Consider the following 25,522-nt stretch of genomic DNA (forward strand, 5'->3'; position numbering starts at 1 on the left):
CAAATAACACGTCCACAAAGGTCGGCGAGCGACTAACAAGGGCTACTCGCCGCCCTTCCAGGGCCAGCACACGCGTCTACCCCGACCGGATTGGTTTTAACTCGGTTCCTAACGTTATTCGTCTGCGGGTCCTTGTCGCCGGGACTAGCGAGTCCCTAGTCGGAGCAGCAGATTAGTAATGACACAGACATGATGGACATGCAATTCGATGGCTGTATACAGATTGGTTTGCCAGTGTTTTTGGATCCTGACTTGCCCTGGAATTGGCCAAGACAGTGGTTTGGCAATGGGAATTGGACAAATATTGGTGTTGAACGAAGAAATCCTTGTTGAGGAAGCGATTGTACGAGAGACAGTTCGAGTCGATATAGACTGCAGGAATGTCACAGAGCTAGGTAACGCGAAGATAAGTATGGGTCTAATACTCCGCAAATCCTGGGCCAAGTTGAAGCGGGAGACAGGAGGGTCGTATTCAGAAAGTAAGTAATACTCGTCTAGATAAATCTACAGAAAGCGGGTGTTTTGTTAAATATGCCGGGTAGTGTTCGGCTTCTAAGGCTGCTATCTATATCGACAGTGGCGTCGAAGAGTGTGCTGTTTTCGCGTGGGTCGCTATATTATAGCAGCCACTCATCAGCTTGACCATCAACGTCCAGAACTGGCAATGCTATCAAATCTAATACTCGAAGCAGCTGCAGATGAGTGTCAGGCTCAATCGCCCACCTTGTCGGCCCGAACGGCCGGACAGCGCCCCTGACAGGGGCTGTGAATCCCTCAACAGGGTGCCTCAGGCAGCATCTCGCGATAACTTCATTTTTCCTGCCCTCCAGAACTTAGCTCCGTATGCATTCTTCAATTGATTGATTTGGCCAATAACAGAGCGTTCTCGTTTCCGTGGTGTTGTTATCTTGAATTCAACAATGAGCACGTTGCTCTCATTAGCCGGAACTGGTTGTTACTTTCCTAGCATGGTCCCCAACCCAAACGGCGTGCAAGTCACTTGTCGTGCATTGTCCAGGTCCTGGTGGTGGACCGTGTAAGCACTGAAGTTGTATTATTGCACCAATCAACGTCTTTGTGAAATCGGCGACCGTCATGTCCCCGGCTGTTCTTCGATAGATTGTAGCGTTCGAGGGCCAGCACTTCAGTAACCAAGACAGTCGACAACTACGAACAGTGGGCAAACGAAGCGTGATTCTCTCGGAGGTGACTGCTTTGCGTCCGGGTGAGCTCTCGCACACCGCAGTGTCCAGACCTGCATTGAACCAGTCACAAACTAGGTAACCATTAGATCAGTAAAGATCGTCATAAAACGGTAAAGAATCATGCCAACATACTCATGTAGTAGCAGCCACTCGTCATCAACTATTCACTCGTACTTCTCGCAACGCTGCTAGCCTTGCTAACGAGCCAGCTGGCCGAGTATCACCGTGTTCTCGTCAGGCAGACATGATGTTCTAGCGTAGTCTGCTTTCTTACAAGTCGTGCAGGTCTTTGCACCGTACGTGACGCAGATGGCCTTGGTGTTGGTTATATATGGCATATGGCCTTGGTGTTGCTTATATATGGCATGCTGCGTTCGAGCCTCGAGGACAATATGAGAAGGCGACGCTGACTCATCACCTGATCGCCGCTCCATGTACAAGTCGAGGGCGTCAAGGATATCATTGCCGACATAAACAAGCAGCCGGCCGCCAAGCAGGCCGACTTGGAGAAGCAGACAGACACCATCCTCAGGCAGAGGCTGCAGAAGTAGATTGGGCAGCTCAAGTCCGAGATTGAACTTAAAATGTCGTCGATTGGCATGGAAGCTGATGAGTAGTGAAACCCCCGGAGAAGCACTATCCAAGATAGATTGCATGGCATGGCACAAGGCGTCGGGACAATACATGGTAGTAATACCCGGAGTTGGTCTAGGCTGGGGAGTGATGGGAAAAATAATTTGTCTCCTTTGATAGCATTTTGAGCCCCTGAAATATTGTTCAAGTTCGCTGGCGGCCGGTAGGAGAGAATCGCTGAGTTGAGAAGCTATCGTAATGTGGTATGAATGGTCTGGGCAGGGGCGCGAGGGTTTCGATGATCGGCGAGACTGTAATCAACCTAGAGCATATGATTAGTCTAGTAGGCAAAGAACTAATGTTTTGCGACATCGGCCTCACCCATATTTCGTCCTGTGAATGTTTTCCATGTGCTCCCGCGTTCCGGAGGATTGGTAGAGTTGGCGATTGTCGACGTCATGCTCTCGGACAGAGAGCATGGGAAGAGCAGCTCAGGGGTGATATGCTGTGCCCTGCATCGGCCTGTACCCTCTACTCCAGTGTCGAAGGCTGACAGGTGATGGCAGAGACTTTCAATTCCAGTTCACCTGCGTTGAACGGGTAAACGTTATTGGAAGACGTGTAGAAGAGTTGACAAGAGTAAAGCTGAGCGGAGGCGGGATGCTGTGTCATAAACGACCTGTGGTCTTTATAGAGTATCCAAGATTGACAGGAAGTGGTGAAGGTTCCCGGACATAGTCCATAGGCATCGAGAGGTGTTGAGCAGCGTGCAGTGTGCGAGGTCTTCAGTACTGTCACTTCGCATCCCAACAAACAGCGTCGACGGACGCTACTCCGAGCGATTCGAGAGGAATGGACGGTGGACAGCGGACGCGCGGATTGGAGCAGGGCGATGATGGACCTTTTGCGTCCATATCGAGTTCATGAATCCCAGGCTAGAATTGTTAGAGATTATTCGTAACTGCGTCTAAGACTACTCACTGAGGACAAAGGTAGTGGCTTCAATACTGAAGGTCTTCCTTCGAAGTCATGATCATCCAAGACGTCTGGCGAAAGCATGAAAAGACATACCCGCACCTGGCACTGGGTCCGACGCCAGCAAGACTATGGCATCGTCGATTCTGCGTAGGAAAATCCCTGTCTCAAGCAACGTATGCACGCCTAATGCGCCATGCAGCGTCAAATAGTCAAAACCCTCGCCGAAGGCGCTGTTAGCTGCCAATATACACACATACATATATAAAGGAAAAACTCCTGGTCGAGACAGTCGAGGGATGGGTTGGGTGTGACTTGCATATGTAAGCGCGCTCCGAGCTCGACCTGATGAGTCCTTTGCTGTGGCCACATCCGTCTCTTTGGACACACGCGGCACAAAATCCACAAGTGGGAGTGGCGAAGCCTTTCCACACTTGTGCAGCTAATATGGGTATGTTGAAGAAGTGTTCAGGCATTCGAACAGTTGTAATGGCCGAGACTCAATCGGCTTGGGGCCGTTTTGGACCGTATGACCACGAATGTAGTGACACATGCTGTTATCGTCTACATCACTGGTTCTGTTCGAGGTTAGAACGTGAACCCAAAACATTGAAAGATTCCGGGCTCATCTGCATACCACATGGGACGTGCTGAGCCGCAGTCCAAATAATTTCGATGCATTCGCGAGTCGCTTGGTCTGGCAAAGAGGTGATGACATTCAATCATGAATGTGAGCCTGAAGCAGGTGACCAGCCTGTCGACTGGTGGACTACATGTAGCGATCCACTGACCCAACCTCAGCGACCTGTCGACCCAGAGCACGCGGCCTTGCAGCCTGGCTCTGACCAAAGTGCTCCAATCTCTCTGTCTTCTGTGATCGCGAGAGGCTATTCAGGGCCATTTATACCTTCGCCGTCTCGTTCACACCAAGAACCAGGGTCTGTCACCTGCATCGACCACCCACCATGGTGGTGTCTGTCTGCTGTCATGGGTCACGGCTGATCACCAACATGACGCCTGGCTTGTTGACGCGCAACCAAGGATTGCGCGCAGAGGTTTGGGTTGCAAACAAATGCAAGCGGTCTATGCGAAATTGTCGTGAGCTGCTGATGATATGATCCGTGTGTGGTCGACCGGGTCAGGAAGCACTACGTACTTGTAGCGGTCATGATAGGCGTGAGCTTGAAGCCTTGGAAGGTGTTTGGAGAGCTGAGATCTGATCAGTGCTGAGTGGATAACTGGATACCCCAGGGCCCGGTGGTCAGAAATGCATGAGCCACCGATTGATCGGCCGTTTGCATCTTCAGTCGCCAGGGTGCAGTACTGCTACTTGTAGGCAAGCTACTGATTGTGACAAACATCAAACTCCGCGTTGCGTTGTCCTGCTTGAAGCGCATGACTGCGCTCATCATTCAACAGGTATTTGTGTCAGAAGCGAATCCTAGAAATACACACATGAAGAGCTAAGCGAATTAATCACGTAGCTACACGGGGTATCTATATCAGTCTTATAGTATAGTACTAAATATCGTACTTACTTAATAAAGTTACTAGCGCTAGTGTATTTAGCTAGACAATATCCTTATAGAGAGTAGTGCTAATGTTATATAAAGATTATAGCTTATAAGGGTTATAAGGCCTAAGGGCTATAGTAGGCCTAAGGATATTTTTATACTTTTATTTAAGTATGTATTTATAAAACTAAATTATAGGTAGCTATACTTTACTTATTAGTACTAGTAGTATTATTTAGTTAGTATAGTATAAATCCCTTAGTGTTATTATAGGCTATGTTGTGGGCTAGGCCCGGTTGGAACAACTTGGTAGCTCAGATTGAGTCTATCTAACGATAAGGTAGGAAAAGAGAAGGAAGGGGGAATTTACGGTCCCCCTTTCCTGTGAAGACTCTGCGAAGTCCGTGCGTCTCCGCGGGCACGCGTCACGTGTCTAGGTCGACCGGGCTGGGTCTCGTACCCAGCCGCCAGCAATGGGTAGAACCGTAACAGGCTAGGCCCTATTAGAGTAACTTAGTAACTTAGATTAAGTTTATTTAATAATAAAGTATAAAAAGGGAAGAGTAAAGTTTATAAGCCTTATACTTAGGGGTATATTACAAGGCCCGTGCGTTCCCGTAAGTATAAATAACGTGCTTAAGTAATCTAGGCTAAGTCTTATACTTAGCCGCTAGCTTGTTAATGGAAGCGTAATAAGTACTAATAAATCTAATATTATTGTACTTTTTTAAACTAATATAAAATAAGAAAAAATATTATTAAATAAAGTATACTATGCTTATTATTTATATATCTTTAAATAATTTATATAAGTACTAAGTCAATGAAATATTTAAGTGTAATATTTAGTAGCCAGGACTGCGTCGTTAAATATATCTGGCTAGTTTACAAGAGCGTTACCAACTTAATAACTCAGTGGCCTAGTGGTCTAGTAGAATGATTGTCGTTTCGGGTGTCTTCCCCGGACTAGGGTTAGTCCTTATGACAGGTCCCGGGTTCAATTCCCGGCTAGGCCCTCTTCTTTTTAACTTCTGAATATTTTTATTGTAAATTTATAGCAAAAACATATAAATATATTTCTTTCGACGTTTTATGAGCTCTATAGCGTGAGTTAGTGATAGTTTTATATTTTATATTGTAAAGAATAATAAGCTATAGTAATAAACATAATAAAAAGATCCAATAGTTCATGGGTGAGGTTGGGATTTTGATTCTCCCAGTGGCCCTTCATTTCTGTCAATTCGGACAAGTTCAACTTTTGGCCTTCAGTGCGCCTACACTCGGCATTGTGGAAATTGCAAAAACATGTGATCGATAGCTGATTCAATTCTCCATTCATTGGACGTCATCATGATACCGTACGAGCTCCATTGCGTGGGCAGTGCATTTTTGAAATGTGTGGGGTTCTGGAGGTTGTCCTAGGGCGAGCTTCCTCTGCGGTCGGCACCCATTCAGCCATCACCAAAGAATTCGGAATTTCACGTCGACGAAGCTTTGACGTGTCACTCTTCATTGTCCCTCGGGACGCGGTACCTTGTCCAGAGAGACGCTGAAGCAGCGAGGGATGGTGAGGGGTGGCGCCCTTTGCCTTGGCCGCTTTCATGCGCCACGCGGAATTCAGGATGTATTACGATTCACGAACAGTCGCATAGAGTCGAGTCTCCCTGTTGTGCTTTCTTGCCCCAGCAACACGGACACGCATTTGCGCATCGACACTCAATGACTCATGGACTTACACGGTGGTCGTCGTCTGTCGTTGCGCCGTACCTTCCTCATTGTCGACTTTCAATCTGGGGTACGGGCCACGCCGCACACAAACCTGGGGTAGCGCGAGCGGGGCCGAGCCACGAGGACCACACGCTCCTTCCCTCAATTATCGTTCCCTCTCACATCTGCTTGCCACGACCTCAATTACGTGCGCCTGCGCTACGGGTGCTTCAGCACCATTCATGACGATCGCCAGGCAGCGGACACGAGGATAAATAAATCAGAGACGAGAACTTCAGGTGCACTTTAGAGAGATATGATGAAACTTTGGTCGAGCTTTGTCATTTTGCACGACGGGGGCACGAAAAGAGACAGGCTGATTTATTAGAAAGCATGCGCGGATGCGACCCATCTCGCGGACCGCAATTTTCTGACCAGTTCCGGCTGGGTTGCAAACCTCACCTCAGCTATCCTACGATCCAACCAGTGCCGCTCGATTGACATCTCCAAAAGGGCCGGAGCGGCCCATGAACATTGGCCAGCAGGGATCGACGCGTGCTAAGCAGTGGGCCAGGGGCAGAAGACAAGAAAAGAAGGACACCATATTTGTCTTCTTCTCAAGATCTTGCGCGCCTCATGCACACCACTGTTGGGCAGGTGTTGACTTCAGGGGTTGGGCGCTGCGACGAGGCCCGGCCAGCAATAAGCCACGCCAACCAGCAGTAGATCGCGGCTATCGAATTGAGTGAGGGTAGTGCGTACTATTCACAATTGGCTTGTCACAATTCCTGACATGCTGTCTTTCGAGCCATCACGATCACGATCACTGAGCGTGTTCTCCAGTATCGCAGGTGTCGCAGGTGTCGCAGAAGGACTAGAAAAGGGCGTGATCTAGGTCGCCAGCGGAAATATACCTCAGGCACCTTTGACAGTATTTCCGGTTCTTGTGGCACGTGATGATGACGCATACGACGCAACTTTGCTCATGGTTTCAGTTTGGGAAGGAACGACTATTACGCGCTGCGCCGCTGATCCACTTTCGCGTTCGCGAGGATTGTCAAAAAATTGGCCTTTTGCAGTATTGACCACGCGTATGGTGAGTTCATTGATATTGAAAACAACACATCAAATATTTGACACTCGATTCAGTATCAACTACCAAATCATGTCACAAGTTCCCGTGTGGTGCTTGAGGGGACGTCTCCGACTGGATCTTTGAGAATTCTCCAGGTTCATGTCGATCTGTTGGTAAGCACTGCCCCGCCTGAAGGCTCCCAGGATCTTCGACTTTGACCACTGGCAGTGAAAGGTACTTCTTTTTCGATTCGCTGCGTTGGAATGGATTCGATGTGCATTGCAAGTGGCGCCTCCGAGTCTCCAGCTGAGCGATCTTACTCCTCTACGCGTTGAACAGTAGAGGGGGAGATGGAACGAAATAATCGAACTCTAACCTGCGTCAAGGAAGAACATGTGCCAAAACCCCGATATATACACAATCAAGGACACACAACGGTTGTTTGGCGGATACAATGGCGATTCAATGACCGATACACAGTAGCCTGGTCGCGGGTAAGGTCAGAAACAAGGTGCCCAGAGACGGACAATATGAAGGCTCCAAGCGAGACGTGGCTCAATCAGTACAAAAAGGCCCCACGGAGTCTGGTCACGATGCAACCAGCGAAGTATCGCAGCTTTTCTACCTAAAAAGCACCTATACCATCACCATGTAACGGAGATTCAACCAGTGCGGCAACGGGGCCTGACGTGTCATGTCATCTATTGGCGTTCCATGTTATCACCTACTCTGCTTTCTGACGTGGGCTCAAGCACCCCTCGACTTGACCATGTCTCCCCAGCCGCAACTCGCTCAAGCTCAAGCACACCTTACAAATTGACCCACCTTGTCAAACCGGGCTCCTCCAGCAGGACATTTCTTTAGGTCCGCCTCGCGCTTTGCATATGCGTCATTCTTAGCGCAAAGTTGCTTCTGCGGGTGGATAAAAAAAATGCCAGCCGTGTCAGTCCGTGAAGCCTGTGCTTGGTCGACACAGGGGGAGAGAAAAAGGTGACTCACGGGGCAGGTAGGGTCCGGGCAGATGGGGTCGGGACAGTTGTCACGGGCGGCATCACCTACGAGCTCATGTGCAACAAGGGACACAAGGGCGGCAACATCGGATCGGAGACTGTGCCGGACATGAAGGCTTGCGCCAGACTCTGCACCAAAACCACCGAGTGCTGCAGTGTCACCCTTTGTCTTCGCCACCAAGACTTGCAGCATGAGGAAGATGGAAGCTGAGATAGGCTATTCGTCTACTAGCCACGCCTGGTACCCTACCCAGTGTCCGGCCGCTGGCGACGTCGAGACGGTCGAGAACAAGAAGCCCGAGATCACCAGCAGCTCCGTCAAGTGCCCCAGGGACAATGGTAAGATCTTCATGGGCTCGGACGGCACCTGGTTCTACCAGCAGTGTTGCGCCGACGCCGACGGTGCCGTGCTCCTCAACTACGCCAAGGTCTCGTCCCACGACGAGTGTGCCGAGGCCTGTGTCAAGGACAAGGCGTGCAAGAGCTTCATGTTCGTCCCAGACATGGTCCCTACCGAGGGAACCGCCAACTGTCGCCTCTACAAGGACGGCCAGTTCTCCACGACAAAGGTCGACGGTGCGCACTACGCCTTTGTTGTTGACCCTCCCACCACCGAGCCTATCCTCAGCGAGGCCAAACGCTGCGCGACGACTTGCCCCGAGGCGGATGGCCAGCTGTACGCGACCCCGAGCGGCGAGAATTACCTCATGACCTGCAAGGCCCGTCACGGCACCACCTACCTCAAGATTGACAATCGTCCCTCGTTCGAGGCCTGCATGTCCTCGTGCGCCGCCATGCCTGCCTGCCTGTCGGCCGACTACGAGCCTCGCACCAAGAAGTGCTTCTACAGCACCAACACCGCACGCCCGTCCATCTCCGCCGACGCCTTTGTCAGCGCCCACTCTCTCGGCTGCGCCGGTGCCTGCCAGGGCTGCAAGAAGAATTGCGACCAGCTCAACGGCGAGGCCCTCCCCGTCGAGAAGCCCGAGTGCAACAAGAACAATGGCGATCTCGTCATCGCCGGCGGCGAGGGTTTTAGGCTCTACTGCGGCCATTGCTACAGGAGCCACAACAGCTGGACGCTGGAGAAAGCGACGGGCATTGCATCTTGCGCAAAGGCTCGCGGCGAGGATTCGTACTGCCACGGCGCGAACTGGATCGGAGGCAAGCTCTGCGTCACGCACGGCGCCCACACGATGATGCCGGCAACAAACCTACCTTCAAGCCCGACGGCAAGTGCAATGCCTTGGCGTCTCAGTCGCGCTCCATCCCGGAGCCCTACTAGATGGTGGACTGCGCGGCACTGGTTGATGTGTGGTGGCCGGAGGGAGGAGAGTCTTGTAATCACGTAGCTAGGCTATAGACTGTTTATAGAGAGATCGAGATGATTCTGTCAATACTATTATATAGGCTAGCGAAATCGAGAATACTACTACGTCCAGAAGTCCACTGTCACTACCGTGAAAGTGTCCTACCGCTGATGTTTCGTGTCCAGGACAATATATTGAGTCACTTGTAATACTTGAAGTCACATTAGATCAATGCCATCGAACCCAACTACATTGGTATGTAATATACCATAGATGAGCCGACGCCAAGTCAACCCAGAGAAAGGACACCACAGATTATGGAAGGAGATATACTATCAGAGGCAAAAGAACTCTTCTATTTAAAACCAGCCTTCACTCAATCCGGCACGATAGTGAATTAGGGAGATTGGGTAGAGCTCAAAAGGCCTGACCAGATCGAGTGCTAGATTGGCTAAGCACTTATTACTACGTCTAGATCCGTGACTTGCCAACGCTACTACAGGTAGTACTATACCAAGCAAGTATTGTTCCGGAGGCCGGAGAATCAGCACGGGGGAAAGGGTGGGTGTTATTTGTTGTTGTGCTGATGCTATAATCACCACGGGGTCTTTTCAGTGCGCGTCAGTTAGCTGATGCTCACTTCATTCTCATATTTAATCAACCCTCAACTCTCCAACTCTTCAGTCCCCGACTCTCAACCCTCAACTTCTCTTCTCCCCCCCCCCCTCGGCACTCATTACCGCGGGTAAAAGATCGAGGCTGTCTACCTCTGAGTGTCGACACTTTGTGACGCTTCTTCTGGTTTTCGGTAATAGCAACGCCCCCAGCCGAGAGCCACGTCGGTTGCTGGGGGTATCTCTTATCACCTAGGTACTACTTACTCCATTATGAGTCAAAAGCCTTCATATTCGATCTCGGTAAGTATCGTCATTCTAGTCAGGTGCCGCTGTGGATGATCTATCACTGACTGGTTCCAGCTCGCTCCGGCCCGTTTTGGCTGCCACTGTTCTACAAATCTAACGTTCCTTCTCGGTCGACATATCAGAAGTCGCTACCAACACTCGGGTTGAGCCTATTGATCCCAAAATAGAAGGAAGATCCTCCCCTTCTTTGGTCGAGACTATGAATACTACCGTCAGGTACAAATCGTCACCTCACCGTTCTCTCTACCCACCCCTCCTCCCCTCACGTCTCATCGTTCTTAACTCCGATCCCTCGGATGTGGTTCATGGCATGCAATCGACTTTCCATCTGTGCTCAGACGATCAACAGCAGCTCGCATTGAGTATGTTCGACTTAGCCAGAATTCCCTCAGCACATGTAATGCCGGGTTTGGAGACGACGATCAACATATCATCGCTGGGTGTTATTTACGCCCAGCATGTTTCGAACTCCCAACGACACTCAAGAGCAGTGCCCCACCGAAAGTGTCGATTTGGACATTTGACTCAAATTGGCACTGCGCTCTCCAGCGAGTCGATCCTTGGTCTCTACTGAGATTTCTGGATTGTTAACGACATGGTTGCTTCGTCTCACGGCATGTCCCGGCACAGTTGTGCGCCTTTGATTCCACAGCAAGATTACGGAGATTGAGGAATCGCTCATGGGAGATTCATGCTCGCCACAGGTTTATGCGGCACGAACTTGGGATACAGGGCAAAGATTGGACATAAATCGATGGATTTGAGTACGGGTTCTCCGCAGAGGAACAATAATGGCAAGAAGCGATGATTTGTTCATGGCATTTGATGTTTCTTTGCCCCAATAATCGACAAGATCAATAGGTCAATGATACTTGGTGCACCAATTTTGCTAGAGTGGCTGCGTGAGGGTTGAAAGCATTGGCTCTTGCATTGATTCAAGTATTGATCCCTTGTCAAATGATACAGTGCGGCATTGTTCTTCCTCAAGTTTCAAGAGCGAGTCATTTTCATCTCGATCCACAAGTTAGGACCACCAAATGGGAGTCGCGATGTTTGGATTCGATCAAACTTGCGGCGATCACGATTCAATACTAACATAGCATAGCCTGACACATACACAACCAGCTTTGTCTATCAGGATTGAGCCTTATGAGCCACACAGGGGCTGACGGCATTGGTGATTGGCGATGTTGTTGCGAAGTTCGGCGAGGGACATCGTGATGGCACTTGTAACAGGCACAAGTAATACGCTTAAGCATCCTCCAGCACGTGCCCCTCCCCGCTGTGCTGAATCATCTCGTGGAACGGCCCCTTTGCCGCCAAAAGCTCCCGAGGGCTTCCCACCTCGACGACACGCCCTGCACCCATCACGACCACCTGATCGTAGTCTATTACTGTACGTAGACGATGCGCCACGGTCACCAGCGTACGTTCACCTTCCTTGTCCAGCTCCGCGCGCAAGATCTGCTGTATGCCCTCGTCCGTCACGTAGTCCATATTGGCCGTGGCCTCGTCAAACAGCATCAGTCGATTGTGGCGCAATATGGCACGGCACAGAGACAAAACCTGCCTCTGGCCGTGTGAAAAGTTCTCGCCCCCGGCCTGGACAACGGTGTCCAGTTGGATGGCACTTTCGGCCTCCGCATCGTCGAAGGAGGCGACGGAATGGCAGTAGTCCAGCACTCGCTGCAGAGCATCGGGAGACGTCTGCCCCGAAGGATCCATGTTTGAACCTACCGTCCCAGTGAAGAGGACCGCTTCTTGCGGGATGACGGTGAGAGCTTTGCGGAGACGCTGTCGAGGCACCTTGGTGATGTCAAGCCCGTCGTAGAGAATCTGGCCGGACACAACATGTGTGAACCGAAGAAGCGAGAGCACAAGCTGGCTTGAGTTAGCAACTACCGAACTCCTGCGCGCGCACAACTTAACTTACCGTACTCTTGCCCGAACCTGTCCGCCCGACGATCGCGACACGCTCCCCAGGCCGGAATTTGAGGTTCACATCCTTCAGAATATCTGGCCCGTCCTCGCGGTAACGCACTGTTACATTGCGAAACTCGACCTCACCGGATGACGGCCAGTCCCTTGGTATGCACGGGCCGTCACTGTATAACCCTTCTTCTGGATAGGGCTTGTCGTTCTGATCCTCGGGGGCTAGTTTCACGTACTCTCTGACACGATGGAAGCTCTGCATCTCGACCTCCAGATCATTAAGGCTTCGCACGAGGACCAAGATGGTCGTACTCAAGTCGTTGGCATTGGAGAGCGAGAACCCCACAAGCCCGGCTCCGATCACACCGGCTTTCGAAATAGCGATAATACCGGCAAGCAAGACCACGAGACTCGTGATGAAATCCACACGCACGGCCACCCAGCGGTTACAGTCAAGGCTGGTCTCGAAAGCACGAGAGTAGATGCTCATCTTCTGCGCAAGGGCCTCCTGGAACGACCGCGCCATGCCAGCTCGGGCGCGGATCACCGACATGCCGGCCAGTGTATCGGCAAATTGTGAGAAGACGGGGCTTTGCGAGGATGAAGTGAGACGCTTGACGATGACCGCTGTCCGCGTATACATTTCCGCCACCACGATGCCGCATAGCGATGTGCATAGCGCTGGCAACATGAAGATGGGCATGATGGAGCTGACGGCGGCGAGGCGGAAGAACAATTGGCTCAGTGATTCGAGGCTGAGGCGCAGCACACTACTGAGAGAGTTGTCGATCGATGCCATGTCGCCTGCGAACCGATTCGTCACCCGTCCGACAGGTATGGCCCTGTACCAGGACAGGGAGACGCGCGTGACGGCCGCGATGAACTCGCTGTGCAGCATACGCGCTGCGCGCCAACCGCCCCATTCGAACAGAATGATCAGCGAGGCAAAGAGCGCAATTTCCGACACTGTCAAGGCGGCGTAGATGCCCAGGTAGTATGCCGCATTGACATGGCCCTGATGTTGATACGCCTCGACCCAGATCGACAGCCAGTACGCGCTGACAAACGTCAGTAATCCACAACCGGCAAGACATGCCAGGCAGACCACGGTAAACAGCGGATGTCCAAAGTAACGCATATAGTGAAGGACTATTCATTAGCTTGCTTCTGGGAGTAATGACGGGGTTGAAACCTACATGTCAGGCGACCCATGTGCCCGGATGCTTTGGTTTCCTGATCGACCAGAGCACTCTGTGTCTCTCTCGCCGCGATATTCGGTCCATCCACATCTTTCCGTTCTCTTTGTACAACCTGCTCGGCCACCTGGGCATGTATAGGTCGGCGCACTACGCCAAGGTGAGCCTCGGTCTTTTGGATCTTTCCGCCATCAAGGATGATGTTCAGATCAGCCTGGGAGGCAATCCACGGCAGTTGAGTTACCAAAACTACAGTCTTGCCTTGCAAAAGCCTGCTACAAAAACAGTCTTCCCAAATACCGGCTGCCGTCTTGGCATCGAGTGCTGAGAAGATGTCGTCCAGCAGGAGGAGAGGTGCCCGGGAATACAGGGCTCGCGCCAGGGCTACGCGTGCCTTTTGTCCACCCGATAATGAAGCGCCATTCTCGCCAACATGGGTATCTTCCCCCTCTGGCAAACCAGCAAGGTCCGTCCGAAGGCGGCATGCGTCGACAATGCGGTTGTACCATAGCTGGTCGGATTCGACACCGAAGACAATGTTGGCTTTGATGGACAGATTCTGGAGCCAGCTTGTCTGCGGAGCATAGGCAATATCTTCAGGGGCGTTTATGGAGCCCTCCATGAGCTGGATCTCGCCCAAGATGGATAGCAAAAGTGTCGTCTTACCACTTCCACTGTTTCCAGAGATCACGTTCAGGCCCCCCTCAACAAAGTCGATAGACACATCCTTCAGTCCGGGATCCAGCTCATGCCGACGAACCGTGGCATTCTGCATCCGAAGGGGTCCTTGCGGGAGCTTCGGTTTGAGGACTGCCGTGTCAAAGTACTCGTCCAGGCGTTCCAAGGAGACAAGAGCCCCAGCAACATTTCTAGCGACTTGGCTCGCCTGCAAAATGTTCCTGCGCAGGTTTCTCACCAGGTACAAAGTGGTGAAGGCAATCGAAGCGGTCAGTGGCTTCTTCTGGAGGCCGACGTGCAAGCCAAACATGATCAGCAGCGCCAAGAAGGGGAAGATTTGGGTAATCTGGTTGGCGAGGGCTTGAAGAACCGACACGCGCCAAAGATCCTTCTGCTCGTCAGCGCGACGTGCGCCAACCTGGGCACTGACATATTCCTCCCAGGCAAAGTACTTGACGACACGGATCGAAGACAGATACTCTGCTATCAATGATATTCGCGAGTCCTGGGCCTTTCTCGCCAGCCTCTGCCGCTTGAAGATATGGCGGCCAAGCCACACGGAAACGGGAATGGCCAGGAGCAGAATCGCCATGCCGACGAGCGACGGCCAGCCAAACATTCGATACATGCCGAAAAACGCAATGAGAGTTCCTGTGGATATCCCAGCCAGTGCCATCACCGCGCTGCGCGCCCGCAGAAAGCCATCAATGTCCGCCGCCATGAGGGTGAGAAGCCGCCCACTCGAGGTGTCAGCTTGCATCGAGGAGAGAGCGACGCTGTACAGTTCCTGCGTCATGGCGGACTTGACGCGGACGACGAGACGCGTCGAGTTGAATATGTACTGCTGGTGGCAGAGTGACCTGGCCACGGGGCCGAGAAATACGAGAGCGAGCCACACGCCTGGTCTGTAGACGGCAGCGTCAGGTTCTGCCAGGTACTCTAGGAGCTTGAACATGCTAAAAGGAGCGACATTGTCAAAGCACTGGGCGGCCATGCACCATGCGGCCATGAGCATAATGTGCCGGCCCTGGAAGCGCAGGATTGTGCGAAAAGTGTTTCGGGAGACACTACGAGCGCTCTGTAGCCGGCGGAACAGGAGTTGGGGGTCATTGTACCAGGGCAGGGCGGGCATGCCAGACATGTCCAACCTCTTGGTCACGCCTTTCCATATAACGGGGTCCAGCCATGCATACGTACAGGACCCCAGCAAGCTACACTCCTCTTCGGGCGACGGACTACCGCTGAGACGTTGCGGCGTCACGACGAGGAGGGCGACATGGAGGGCCAGGAAAACGGTTGCCGCCGTGACCACGGGGCTGTGGTGGCAGTGCGTGCCCTGACGCAGACAAGAGAGATATCGCGCTGCCAGATGCAGACAGAACACAGCTGTGTAGACAAAGTTGACCTGGCGGAGGGTGGAGCGTCTCCGTGTCGGGCTGCTCGCGTGTCTCGCGAGACCGAGCGTGAGGCCGTACGCAAGGATGGCGACGTCGCGATACGCGTGTGAGACGGCGAGCAGCGCTATCGGGGCGATCCTGGTGAGCTGGATGGGCAGTTCGTATTTCCATACTATGAGCAGAGTCCTCGGGCGAGGCTGCGCAGCCGGTTGAGCGAGGCGTGAAGCAGCCGCCCAGACCGCCGCTGTGAGAGCTATCGCCGCGTGAGGCCACCCCGACTGCGCCCAGCTGGCCAGCTTGTCGATCCATGTAGGCGATTGTGAGAGCAGCAATGCCTGTCCTTCGAGATGTCCCATGCTGGAGGAGGGAGGGACATGGCGGCAGTCCTGATTCTGGGGTAAGTTGCAGAAGCAACGCGCGTCGCGTTTGGTCAAAAACGAGGTTTGCGCCCCAAATGTGGCGAGATCGGCAGCCTTATTCCCGGGTACGGTGGGATATTAGATCACAAGGTGCCAACGGTATCAATGACCAATTGCACAACCACCACACAACACACATACGCACCCTCGTCATTACAGCCTCACCCAAAGAGCTACGCACGCCATAGAATTCAATTCTATAATAAATAAATCAATTTGCTGTGATCTAGCGATAGCAGACTTCGTGATGATAGTATTTATTTTTTATATAAAGCGTGTAGTAGTTATCACGGAGGCGCTAAAGTTCTTGAGCAAGATATATATTCGTATTCAATTAGTTATAAAGTGAGGCTATAAGTGAGGTTGTAAATAGCTGTAAATTTGATTACGACCGCCGCGCCCGGGCGGTTGGCCTAGCTTCACGCCGTGAACGGCGAGGTCGTACCTCTTTATTAACGCTACCCGCTGTAGGCGCCCTTGGCCTCTTCCTAACTGCCTTATAAGGTGCCTTAGCGGGTGCCTTATCGGCTGCTTTATCGGGTGCCTTAGCGGGTTCCTTATCGGCTACTTTATCGGGTGCCTTAGCGAGTGCCTTATCGGCTGTTTCGTCGGGTGCCTTAAGGGCGCCGATCTTAGTTAGCAAGAGGTCTATATTATCCGACGCTTTAGATAGGGCCGTCTCGCTACGTGTCCCACCCGCTAGGTCTTATAGGAAGGCTTTAAGGCTGATCGGCTCGTAGGGTGCTAGATTTAGCTCTGATTTAACCCGAATTAAAGCTAGCGTTAATTCCCTTTGCGACCGTTCGCCTGGCGCCGTAGACTTGGCCCTCGACCGCGTGTTACGACCTAGTCCCTCGTAACCCCCTATAAGCAGCTATTACGCCTGTATTGATCGCTCGTCATTCGATCAATGCCTGATCTTTTGCCCATGGCGCAACGGTTAGGCGTAACCGTTACAATTTGATCGAAAAGAGCTGGTGGCCCGGTCGGGCAGGGGGCTGCTGTTCGAGGTCCACTGTTCGAGCCCCGCCGCTAACAAGGCTCCGCGTGAATAGCTTGGTGTGACGTTCGGGTCTAGACTAGCTACCGGGTAGATAGAATAGAAGTCGGGTTTAAACTAAGTACACTAGGATGTCGTTGACTTAAGCGGTCGGGTCACAGTCTATGTGCGAGATAGTGGATCTTGCGTAGACAATTATATTAATAGCTAAGGAGCTGGTAGAGACTGACTATAGTAAAGCTAGGCTTCCTATATACTAAGGGGATCATTATATAAAGCGAATAATACCCGTGGATTATAAGGCTCATAAGATAAGTGCGATAATCCGGATCATAGTGTTTTATAGATAATCCAAAGTAACTAGTGAAAAAGAGTGGGTTATGCGTCATATCACGTGCGGGCCGCATAGCGGCACATGCGGTCGCATATTAGGTCGTAACATAATATCTCCTCTCCCAGGATCTTATCCCAAGATCTCAAAACCGTGTTAGTTCCCGTGATATACGTTCCTTGCTTCTTACTCCTTCTTCCTGCGGTATACTAATCAAAATACCAGACCGCGTTACGAAAAATCGCAACTTTCGTTCCCAAAAAACCGAATAACGTAACGCTCTTCTCGAGGTCGTGTTCCTAAATTCCGTAAAAATAAAGAATACTTATTCTACTTGCGAAAAGAACGATCGCAAATACATTACTTCCGAGGAGGATTCTTCGCGCTATTTTAAGTGCGTCCGTCTTAACCTTTCTTATTGCGATATTAAAGCGCTTTCGCTATAGTAATTATATCGAATTACTGCGTAACACACCCGCTTCGAATCTAAATTAGAAAAGGCGGAGGAAGCTCGTCGTATAATAGACGCCAAGGTAGAGCGTCTTCGAAAACAAAAGAAATTATAGTTTGAAAAGATAATACGAGCCGTGTCTCGTGGTATCGATAGTGTAGAGGAACTAGAGCGTGTCGAGCGTGAGGAGGCCGAGCGTGAGAGTACTCGCTAATCGGATGCCTCTATGTCTAGTAATCTCGCAGCTCGTTCTTCGACAGATAGTCTAGTGACTCTAGATTTCATAGAAAATTAGGAGGAGTGTTTTAGCAGTGGTCCCCCGGAGCCCTTATTTATAGAGGATTTTACTATATCTGCCTTACAGCATGCCCAGGCGTCGGGTTAGAGCGATAGAAATAGCGGACCTTATCCTAGCAGTTCGTTAGGTATTTAAGTGGTTCCCATATATTTTCGCTATTCGTATAGCCCTTCTATTTGACCAAGTACTTAACTTCTCCGTTAATTATTTGTTTGTCGAGGATTCGTTCTAGTTCGTAGAGTTCTTTAAGAACTTCTAGTTCGTAGTTTGTTTTTGCGTTTTACGGTACCTTTTCGAGTAATAAAATATAAAAAACTAGGTATATCCTTATACTTAAGGGTAGTGAAAGTTTGTAGTTAGTATCTAAGATAACTTCGTTAATTTTAAATAGTCTAAGTTTTTTATAATCGAGCTTCGGTAAAGGTCGAGTTATTATGAAATTTTTACGTAGTAGGTAGACTATATCTCCCCTCCGAAAGATCGGTCCCTTCGATCTTTTCTAATTATAGTACTTCGATATTCGTATACGTACGAATTCGAGCTATTTCTTTATATATTTATATAGTAAGCGTAATTAATCTACTTTAAGTATAGCTTTTTTAGCAAGAGGTCTATCCCTTAGTGTTTTATTACCGAACTCGGGTTCGTATCCGTAGTTCGCGTAGAATAGTGAGATTTTAGTTAATTCCATAGGTGCGCTATTATAGGCGAGTTAGGCGAGTGGTAACTTCGAGACCCAATCATCCTATTCATAGTTAATATAGCACCGTAAGTACTATTCCAATATCTAATTCAATCTTTCTATCTATCCATCCGTTTATAGGTAGTAAGCTATACTAAGCTTATATTTAGTCCCAAGCTAAGCTATCAATGCTTGCCAAAACTTCGAGGTAAATATCGTTCCTCGATCCGAAATAATTTCTTCCGGAAGGCCGTGGTTAGCCACGATATATTTAAGCACCGTATATACGAGTATCTCTGCGTCTATTACTTCTTAATATAGTAGGAAATATCCGAATTTGCTTATTCGGTCCGTGATAACGAATATACTATCGTATTCGACGTTAGATCCTAGTTCCTTTAACTTAGGTAGCTTCGTGACATAATCGAAGGCTATTGATTCCCATAGTCTTGAAGGCACTAGTAGTAGCTTTAGTTCTCTATATAGTTTATGCCGGGCAGCCTTACTACGTGCGTAATCTTCGTATTATCCGACGATACGCGCGACGTCTGCCTTAATTCCTTAGTAGTCGTACGTTCGTCGTATTCGTTTAAGAGTCTTTCTAACTCCTTAGTATCCTACCGTAGGATACGTATAAATATTAATTAAGATTTTATCGCGTAGCGGCGGTGGTATCCAAAGTAATCTATTCCTAGTAGGTCCTTTTCCTATTTCTATCGCGCAGTCGTTAGGTATTTCTTTTTTATATTTTAATACCTATTCTAATATTTTATCGTAGTATATAGTGTCTACTTCCACTCTAAATATAAGAAGGTTAAGTACTATTTATACGTAGTTTCCTTTGTTATTTTATCGAAGTATCTAGCCCTTAGCTTTTAATACTTCGGTATCGTAGTCTAGTCGGCGGCTAAGTATATCTACTTTACTATTCTCCGAACCTTTCCGATAGATAATTTCAATATCGTAATCGGCTAAGAATTCGGCGTATCTTATTTATCGTGCGCTAAGTTCTTATATTATCGCGAAGTAAGAGATATTTTAGTAATCGGTATAAACTTTAGTAATAAACTTCGTCCCTAGCATATAGTGCTTAAATTCCTTAATAGCTGCGATAATTACTAGGAATTCCTTATCGTAAATAGGGTAGTTTAGTTCCGCGCCGTAGAGTTTCTTCGAGAAGAATATAATTAGTCGTACGTTACTATCGTCGTCTCGTTAACTAATTTACGCTCCTATGGCGTAGTCCGATACGTCTGTTTCTAATTCGAGTAGTCTTTTAGGGTTATAGGTTATAAGTACTATATTTAATAATATAGTATCTCGCAATCCTTCGAATGCCCTTTGTTACTCTGTTTCCTACTTGAATTCTCCTTTTCCCTTAGTAAGTCCCGTGAGTAATACTATGATTTTCGCAAAGTCGCGTATAAAGCGTCGATAATAGTTCGCAAATCCCACGAACGCTTATACTTCCTTAAGCGTTATTAGCACAGGCTATTCTTTAACTATATTAATCTTTATTTATTCTATTAGGATTTCGTTTAGTCGGATCGTGTGTCCGAGGAAGACGGTTTCTTACGCATAAAACGCGCTCTTTTCTAGGTTAACTAAGAGGTTCGTATCTTAAAGTGTTTTCAATACCTAGTGGACGTATTTCTTATATTCTTTAAGGTTTTCCGAGAAGATTAGAATATCGTCTAGGTATACTATAACGAAGATATCTAGGTACTCCCTAAGTACGTTATTAATTATTCGTTAGAAGGTAGCTAGAGTATTAGTAAGGCTAAATAGTATTACTAAATACTCGAATAGACCGAACTTAGTGCGAAAAGCTGTCTTCTATTCGTCTCCTTTCTTTATACGGATTAGGTTATAGGCTCCTTTTAGGTTAAGAGCAATAAACCAGTTCTTGCCGTGAAGTCTATCCTTAAGCTCGTTAATAAGCGGCAGGGGTGTCCTATCTTTAATCGTAATATCGTTAAGCTACCGATAGTCCACGACTAGTCGTAACTTCCTATTCTTTTTTGGCACGAATATAACGGGATATCCTACTTCCGAGGTAGAGGTTCGAATATAGCCTTTCTTAAGTATTTCGTCGATATATTCTCGTAATATTTTAAGTTACTTCTTATTAAGGTTATAGAGCTTATAGAACTTAGTCGAGGTTCCAGTTTTAAGATAGATTTCGTGATCCCACTAACTATATTACGGAATACCTATTTCGAGGGTTTCCTTAAACAACCTACTATACTTTCGGTATTCTAGCGGTATATTCTTTATTCGTTCTTCTTCTATTATAGGTTTCTTTTTTCTTTCTTCTTATAGGGCTTGGTTTGCTTTAAATATCTTTTATATAATATTAGCGAGGATTCGTTTTCCTTATTTATATCGTATACCCGGTTATACAGCCTTCTCGGTTAGTACTACGGCTTTTGCCTACTTCGGCTCGCTTATATCCTTCGGTAAAGATCCTTTAGAGGCTAAGTCGTCGCGAATATTCGCTTCTTTCTAGTTAAATAGTAATCGTCGCGTTGTCGTGTCTATCCACGCTAACTAGCTAGTGCGCTAATCGACTACTGGATTACTTCTTATTAACTATAGGTAACCTAGTATTATATCGTATTTATATAAGTCTATAATATCGAAGACGATTGTCTTATAGTATCCTTATATCGTTACGTCGAGATAATCGGTCTCGCGGTCGATAGTTCTACTATTATAATCGAAACTTTATCCTTTAATATTAAAAAGCTTATATACCCGAGTCTTATAATTCTATAGTAGTATATATCGGTTAACCACTACTAGTAAGATATAGTTGCCTATTGCCCTACTATCTAATAGTACTCGTAGGCAATATCCGTTAATCTAGACTTCTAAAACTATTTTCTATCCTCTATCTATCTCCACGGAGCAGAGGGTCTTTAGGTTTCCTTCGTCGTCCTATACCCTTTCTATAAGCGATATTAATAGTTTTTTAACGGGTAGTATTCTATATCGATATTATTATCCTTAGGGTCGTATACGTAGCTACTATCGTACGACTCTAGGTATATCGAGGGATATCGTTTTCCTTCTTCTTCGTATAGGTAATATATATACCCGTAGCAATAGACTCTATAGTCTAGTATATATCCTTCGAAGTACCTATATATAACACACTACGTGCATGCTTTTCCCTGCGGAATAAGGCATTCTCGTGCCTCGATCCTATATTATAGGTATAGCGTTTCCTTCGCTCTAGTATATCTTTCGTGGTTTATCTTTCCTTTACTAATATAATCTCGATCCGCTTATTCGGTAGGGTCGAACGGTAATCTTATGCCGTTAGGGTACTTCTCGCATCCCTTATACCCTTATCCGTAGCTTAAGGCGTATTCCTTACTCTTAACTATCTTAATACCGAGTAATACCTTTGCGGTATTCTCGTGTCGCCGGAGCTCTTTTATCTCCTTTTATTCCCTAGTTCTATACTAATCGAATACCTTTGCCTTAGCGTGTCGTAGATAGTCCACTAACTAATATCCGCGCCACGTTTTCTAGTCTCGTGCGCATACTTCGGGGTATTTTACTAACTACCTTAGTATTATATATCCTATACTAGGTTCTACGTATATATATTCGTAGAACTTCGCTTTATGCTTTTCGTATAGGTCGTTAATAACGCGGGTGGCTAGTCCCTTAATTAGGTAGACTTAATGCCTTCCTTTATTAAGTATATGTATTCTATAAAAGTAATATATATAAGAGATCTATAAGAGTTCGAAGTATTTTAGCGTATCTAGGTATATACGTGGGTCGTCTCCTAAGACCGTTCTTCGGTCTATTACCTAGTTAATACCTTTGTCTAGTATCTAAGCGGGGATAACTATCTAGAGGTCTTCTCCTTGCGGCAGGGGGTCGTATCGATCTATCGCTGCTTTTATCTATTCTCGTGGGGTTACTCGTCCGTGTAGTAGGTTAGTCTCGAGTATCCTTTTCTTCTATAGTAGTTCTTCTTCGTAGTCTAGGGTATCGGTTATATCGCTTCCCGAATTATCGCTATCCTCAGGGGTTATAGTGATTTTCTATATAATAGTAAGGGTCCTTACCTTCGGGGCTTTTAGAAACTATCCCGATTCCTCCTTACCGCCTTTATAGGCATAGTAGTTATTATCATAGTATCCTAACTAGTGTAAGGCTTCGTGCGCTACTGGTTAGTTCATAGGTTGCTTATTAACCTTCTTTGGCATTTTTTCCGTATTAGCTACTTAGTTAGGGCATGGCACCTTAGACTAACTTAGGTACTTCGTATCGTAGCCGGACCTAGTTATGTTTAGTTACTTCGGCTTACCTTTAGGCACTGGTCTCTAGCCCTAGCCTCGCCCTTTCTTTAGTAAGCGGTATTCGCGCTTCTAATAACCTAGCTTGCTATAGTTATAGCAGGTTGAGTTTTTCTTATCATTGTCTATCGCGGCGAGTTATCGTTATATAGCGTCTAGGTCTATAGGTCCTAGGTTTATCGTATATACCTATGCTATGTTCTACTATCGGGGGCGTCCTTAGTTTAGATAGTAGCGACGTCCTCCGTTACTATTATTTCTAAAGTTTAAGTACGATTAATTTATATTCCTCCCTTTTCCTAATATCTTACGCTTTAGGTATAATCGGTTATCGATCCTAATCGCGTTCGTAATATACTCCGTGAGGGACTTAGGTATATCTTTATCGTAGAGTTACTCCTAGACCTCTAACTTTAGACTATTAAAGAAATAGGTTATAAGGGGTTTGTCGTCCTATCCGAGTCTGCTAGATAGTTATCGAAACTTTAATACGTAGTCCGTAGCAGATCCCGTTTACTTTAGGGTTCGTAAGGTCTTAATATTAACCCGGTTCTTATCCATATTCCCGAAGACGTCCTTAATAATATTCTCGAAACCTTCGAAGCTTACGAATATAGCTTGAGTTTCGTTGTCTTAGAGGTTAGCCGTAGTCTCTATAAAATCCCTTATATATGGTTCGAACCACGCTAAGGCCGTGCCGGTAAGATATATTCCTACGTAAAGGATCTTATCTATATCATCGGCGAGCTTAGTAGGGAATAGTCGATAGTATATCTTAAGCTAAGTTAAGAACCCGTTTAGTTATCCTAGGTTACTATCGAACGGTCTAGGTAACTTAGGCTTAATCGTCTCGCTAAGGTCCCTAGCGTTATTATTCTCTATATCGGCCATAGTATCGTATTACTTAAGTACTTAATATAGTAATGCACTAAATAAGAGCTATTAATATATAACGTTCGGGTCTAGACTAGCTACCGGGTAGATAGAATAAAAGTCGGATTTAAATTAAGTATATTAGGATATCGTTAACTTAAGCGGTCGAGTTATAGTCTATATACGAGATAGTAGATCTTGCGTAGATAATTATATTAATAGCTAAGGAGCTAGGTAGAGACTAACTATGGTAAAGCTAGGCTTCCTATATACTAAGTGAATATTATATAGTCGACGATAGTCGACTATCGTCTACGAGCGCCTTTATAGTATAGTCGACTATAGTCGCTGGTCGCCTATAGTCGTCTACTATGCGTGGTATGCGGGTGTCGTATAATAGGCGGAAGAAGTAGGGGGGTACGTGAGAGGCGCATACGGTCGCATGCCGGGTCGTAACACTTGATCGTCTCGCCAAGGTCCCTAGCGTTGTTGTTCTCTATATCGGCCATGGTGTCGTATTGCTTAAGTACTTAACACGGTAGTATACTGAACAAGAGCTATTAATATATAACGTTCGGGTCTAGACTAGCTACCGGGTAGATAGAATAGAAGTCGGGTTTAAACTAAGTATACTAGGATATCGTTAACTTAAGCGGTCGGGTTATAGTCTATATACGAGATAGTAGATCTTACGTAGATAGTTATATTAATAGCTAAGGAGCTAGGTAGAGACTGACTATAGTAAAGCTAGGCTTCCTATATACTAAGTAAATATTATATAGTCGACGATAGTCGACTATCGTCTACGAGCGCCTTCAGGGTATAGTCGACTATAGTCGCTAGTCGCTTATAGTCGTCTATTATGCGTGGTATACGGGTGTCGTATAATAGGTGGAAAAAGTAGGGGGCACGTAAGAGGCGCATGCGGTCGCATGCCGGGTCGTAACATATATAAGGCAGGCTATTATCGCCATAAGGCCGGCTAAGCCTATCTCGCCGTTTGAAAATCCCTATAGCCTTAAAATCCGGGTCTAGCTAGTCTATTCCACCGGTCGCAGGCTCTAAGGTAGTATCTTCAAAGCCTCGAGCTCTTTATTAATAAGTAAGCTAATTCAGACATTCTAAAATATAGCTAATTCGCCGTAGGTAAAATAGATCTACTACTTATCTCGTGGGCCGACCTTAGATTCCTTATAAAAGCCGATTTTTTAACTATATACCTTAAACCTTCTATTCTTTATAATACCCTCAAAATACTCGATAAGTCGATAATATATATCGGCACGTCCTTCTAGAAGAACGGTAAATAAGATATTACGACCCAACATGCGACCGCATGCGCCGCCATGCGGCCCGCACGTGATATAACGCATAACCCACTCTTTTTCACCAGTCACTTTAGATCATCTACAAAACACCATAATCCGGATCATCGCACTCATCTCATGAGCCTCATGATCCACGGGTATCATTCGCTTCACACAATAATCCCCTTAGTATATAGGAAGCCTAGCTTCACCATAGTTAGTCTCTACCTAGCTCCTTAGCTATTAATACAATTATCTACGTAAGATCCACTATCTCGCACATAGACTATAACCCGACCGCTTAAGTTAACGATATCCTAGTATACTTAGTTCAAACCCGACTTCTA

At 47.5% G+C, this 25,522-nt stretch overlaps 4 protein-coding genes and 1 non-coding gene across 5 annotated transcripts; 3 read left to right on the forward strand and 2 right to left on the reverse strand.

Annotated features, from left to right (window-relative positions):
- The first annotated feature begins 69 nt into the window (after positions 1 to 69).
- On the forward strand, positions 70 to 538 carry F5Z01DRAFT_154886 (uncharacterized protein). The gene has a single exon (XM_046257747.1). The coding sequence runs from the start codon at positions 209 to 211 to the stop codon at positions 485 to 487; it is 279 nt and encodes a 92-aa protein (XP_046117096.1). The 5' UTR covers positions 70 to 208; the 3' UTR covers positions 488 to 538.
- A 2,034-nt stretch (positions 539 to 2,572) lies between these two features.
- Positions 2,573 to 3,306, reverse strand: F5Z01DRAFT_637434 (uncharacterized protein; the record flags this gene model as incomplete). Its single annotated transcript, XM_046262280.1, has 5 exons — positions 2,573 to 2,713; positions 2,760 to 2,824; positions 2,850 to 2,993; positions 3,014 to 3,195; positions 3,236 to 3,306. The coding sequence occupies 5 exons, from the start codon at positions 3,304 to 3,306 to the stop codon at positions 2,573 to 2,575; spliced, it is 603 nt and encodes a 200-aa protein (XP_046117097.1).
- A 1,878-nt stretch (positions 3,307 to 5,184) lies between these two features.
- On the forward strand, positions 5,185 to 5,283 carry F5Z01DRAFT_t59. The gene has a single exon. It is a non-coding gene; the product is annotated as a tRNA-Pro (tRNA).
- Positions 5,284 to 8,250: 2,967 nt separating this feature from the next.
- Positions 8,251 to 9,344, forward strand: F5Z01DRAFT_675095 (uncharacterized protein; the record flags this gene model as incomplete). The annotated part of the gene is made up of 2 exons (XM_046265112.1): positions 8,251 to 9,234; positions 9,285 to 9,344. The coding sequence occupies 2 exons, from the start codon at positions 8,251 to 8,253 to the stop codon at positions 9,342 to 9,344; spliced, it is 1,044 nt and encodes a 347-aa protein (XP_046117098.1).
- Positions 9,345 to 11,204: 1,860 nt separating this feature from the next.
- F5Z01DRAFT_154938 (P-loop containing nucleoside triphosphate hydrolase protein) lies at positions 11,205 to 16,017 on the reverse strand. Its single transcript, XM_046257748.1, has 3 exons — positions 13,421 to 16,017; positions 12,226 to 13,373; positions 11,205 to 12,173 (listed from the first exon to the last, which is right to left on the reverse strand). The coding sequence occupies exons 1-3, from the start codon at positions 15,849 to 15,851 to the stop codon at positions 11,544 to 11,546; spliced, it is 4,209 nt and encodes a 1,402-aa protein (XP_046117099.1). The 5' UTR covers positions 15,852 to 16,017; the 3' UTR covers positions 11,205 to 11,543.
- Positions 16,018 to 25,522: the final 9,505 nt, after the last annotated feature.

Source organism: Emericellopsis atlantica (assembly GCF_019669845.1).
Source record: "Emericellopsis atlantica unplaced genomic scaffold F5Z01scaffold_17, whole genome shotgun sequence".
Lineage (NCBI taxonomy): Eukaryota > Fungi > Ascomycota > Sordariomycetes > Hypocreales > Bionectriaceae > Emericellopsis > Emericellopsis atlantica.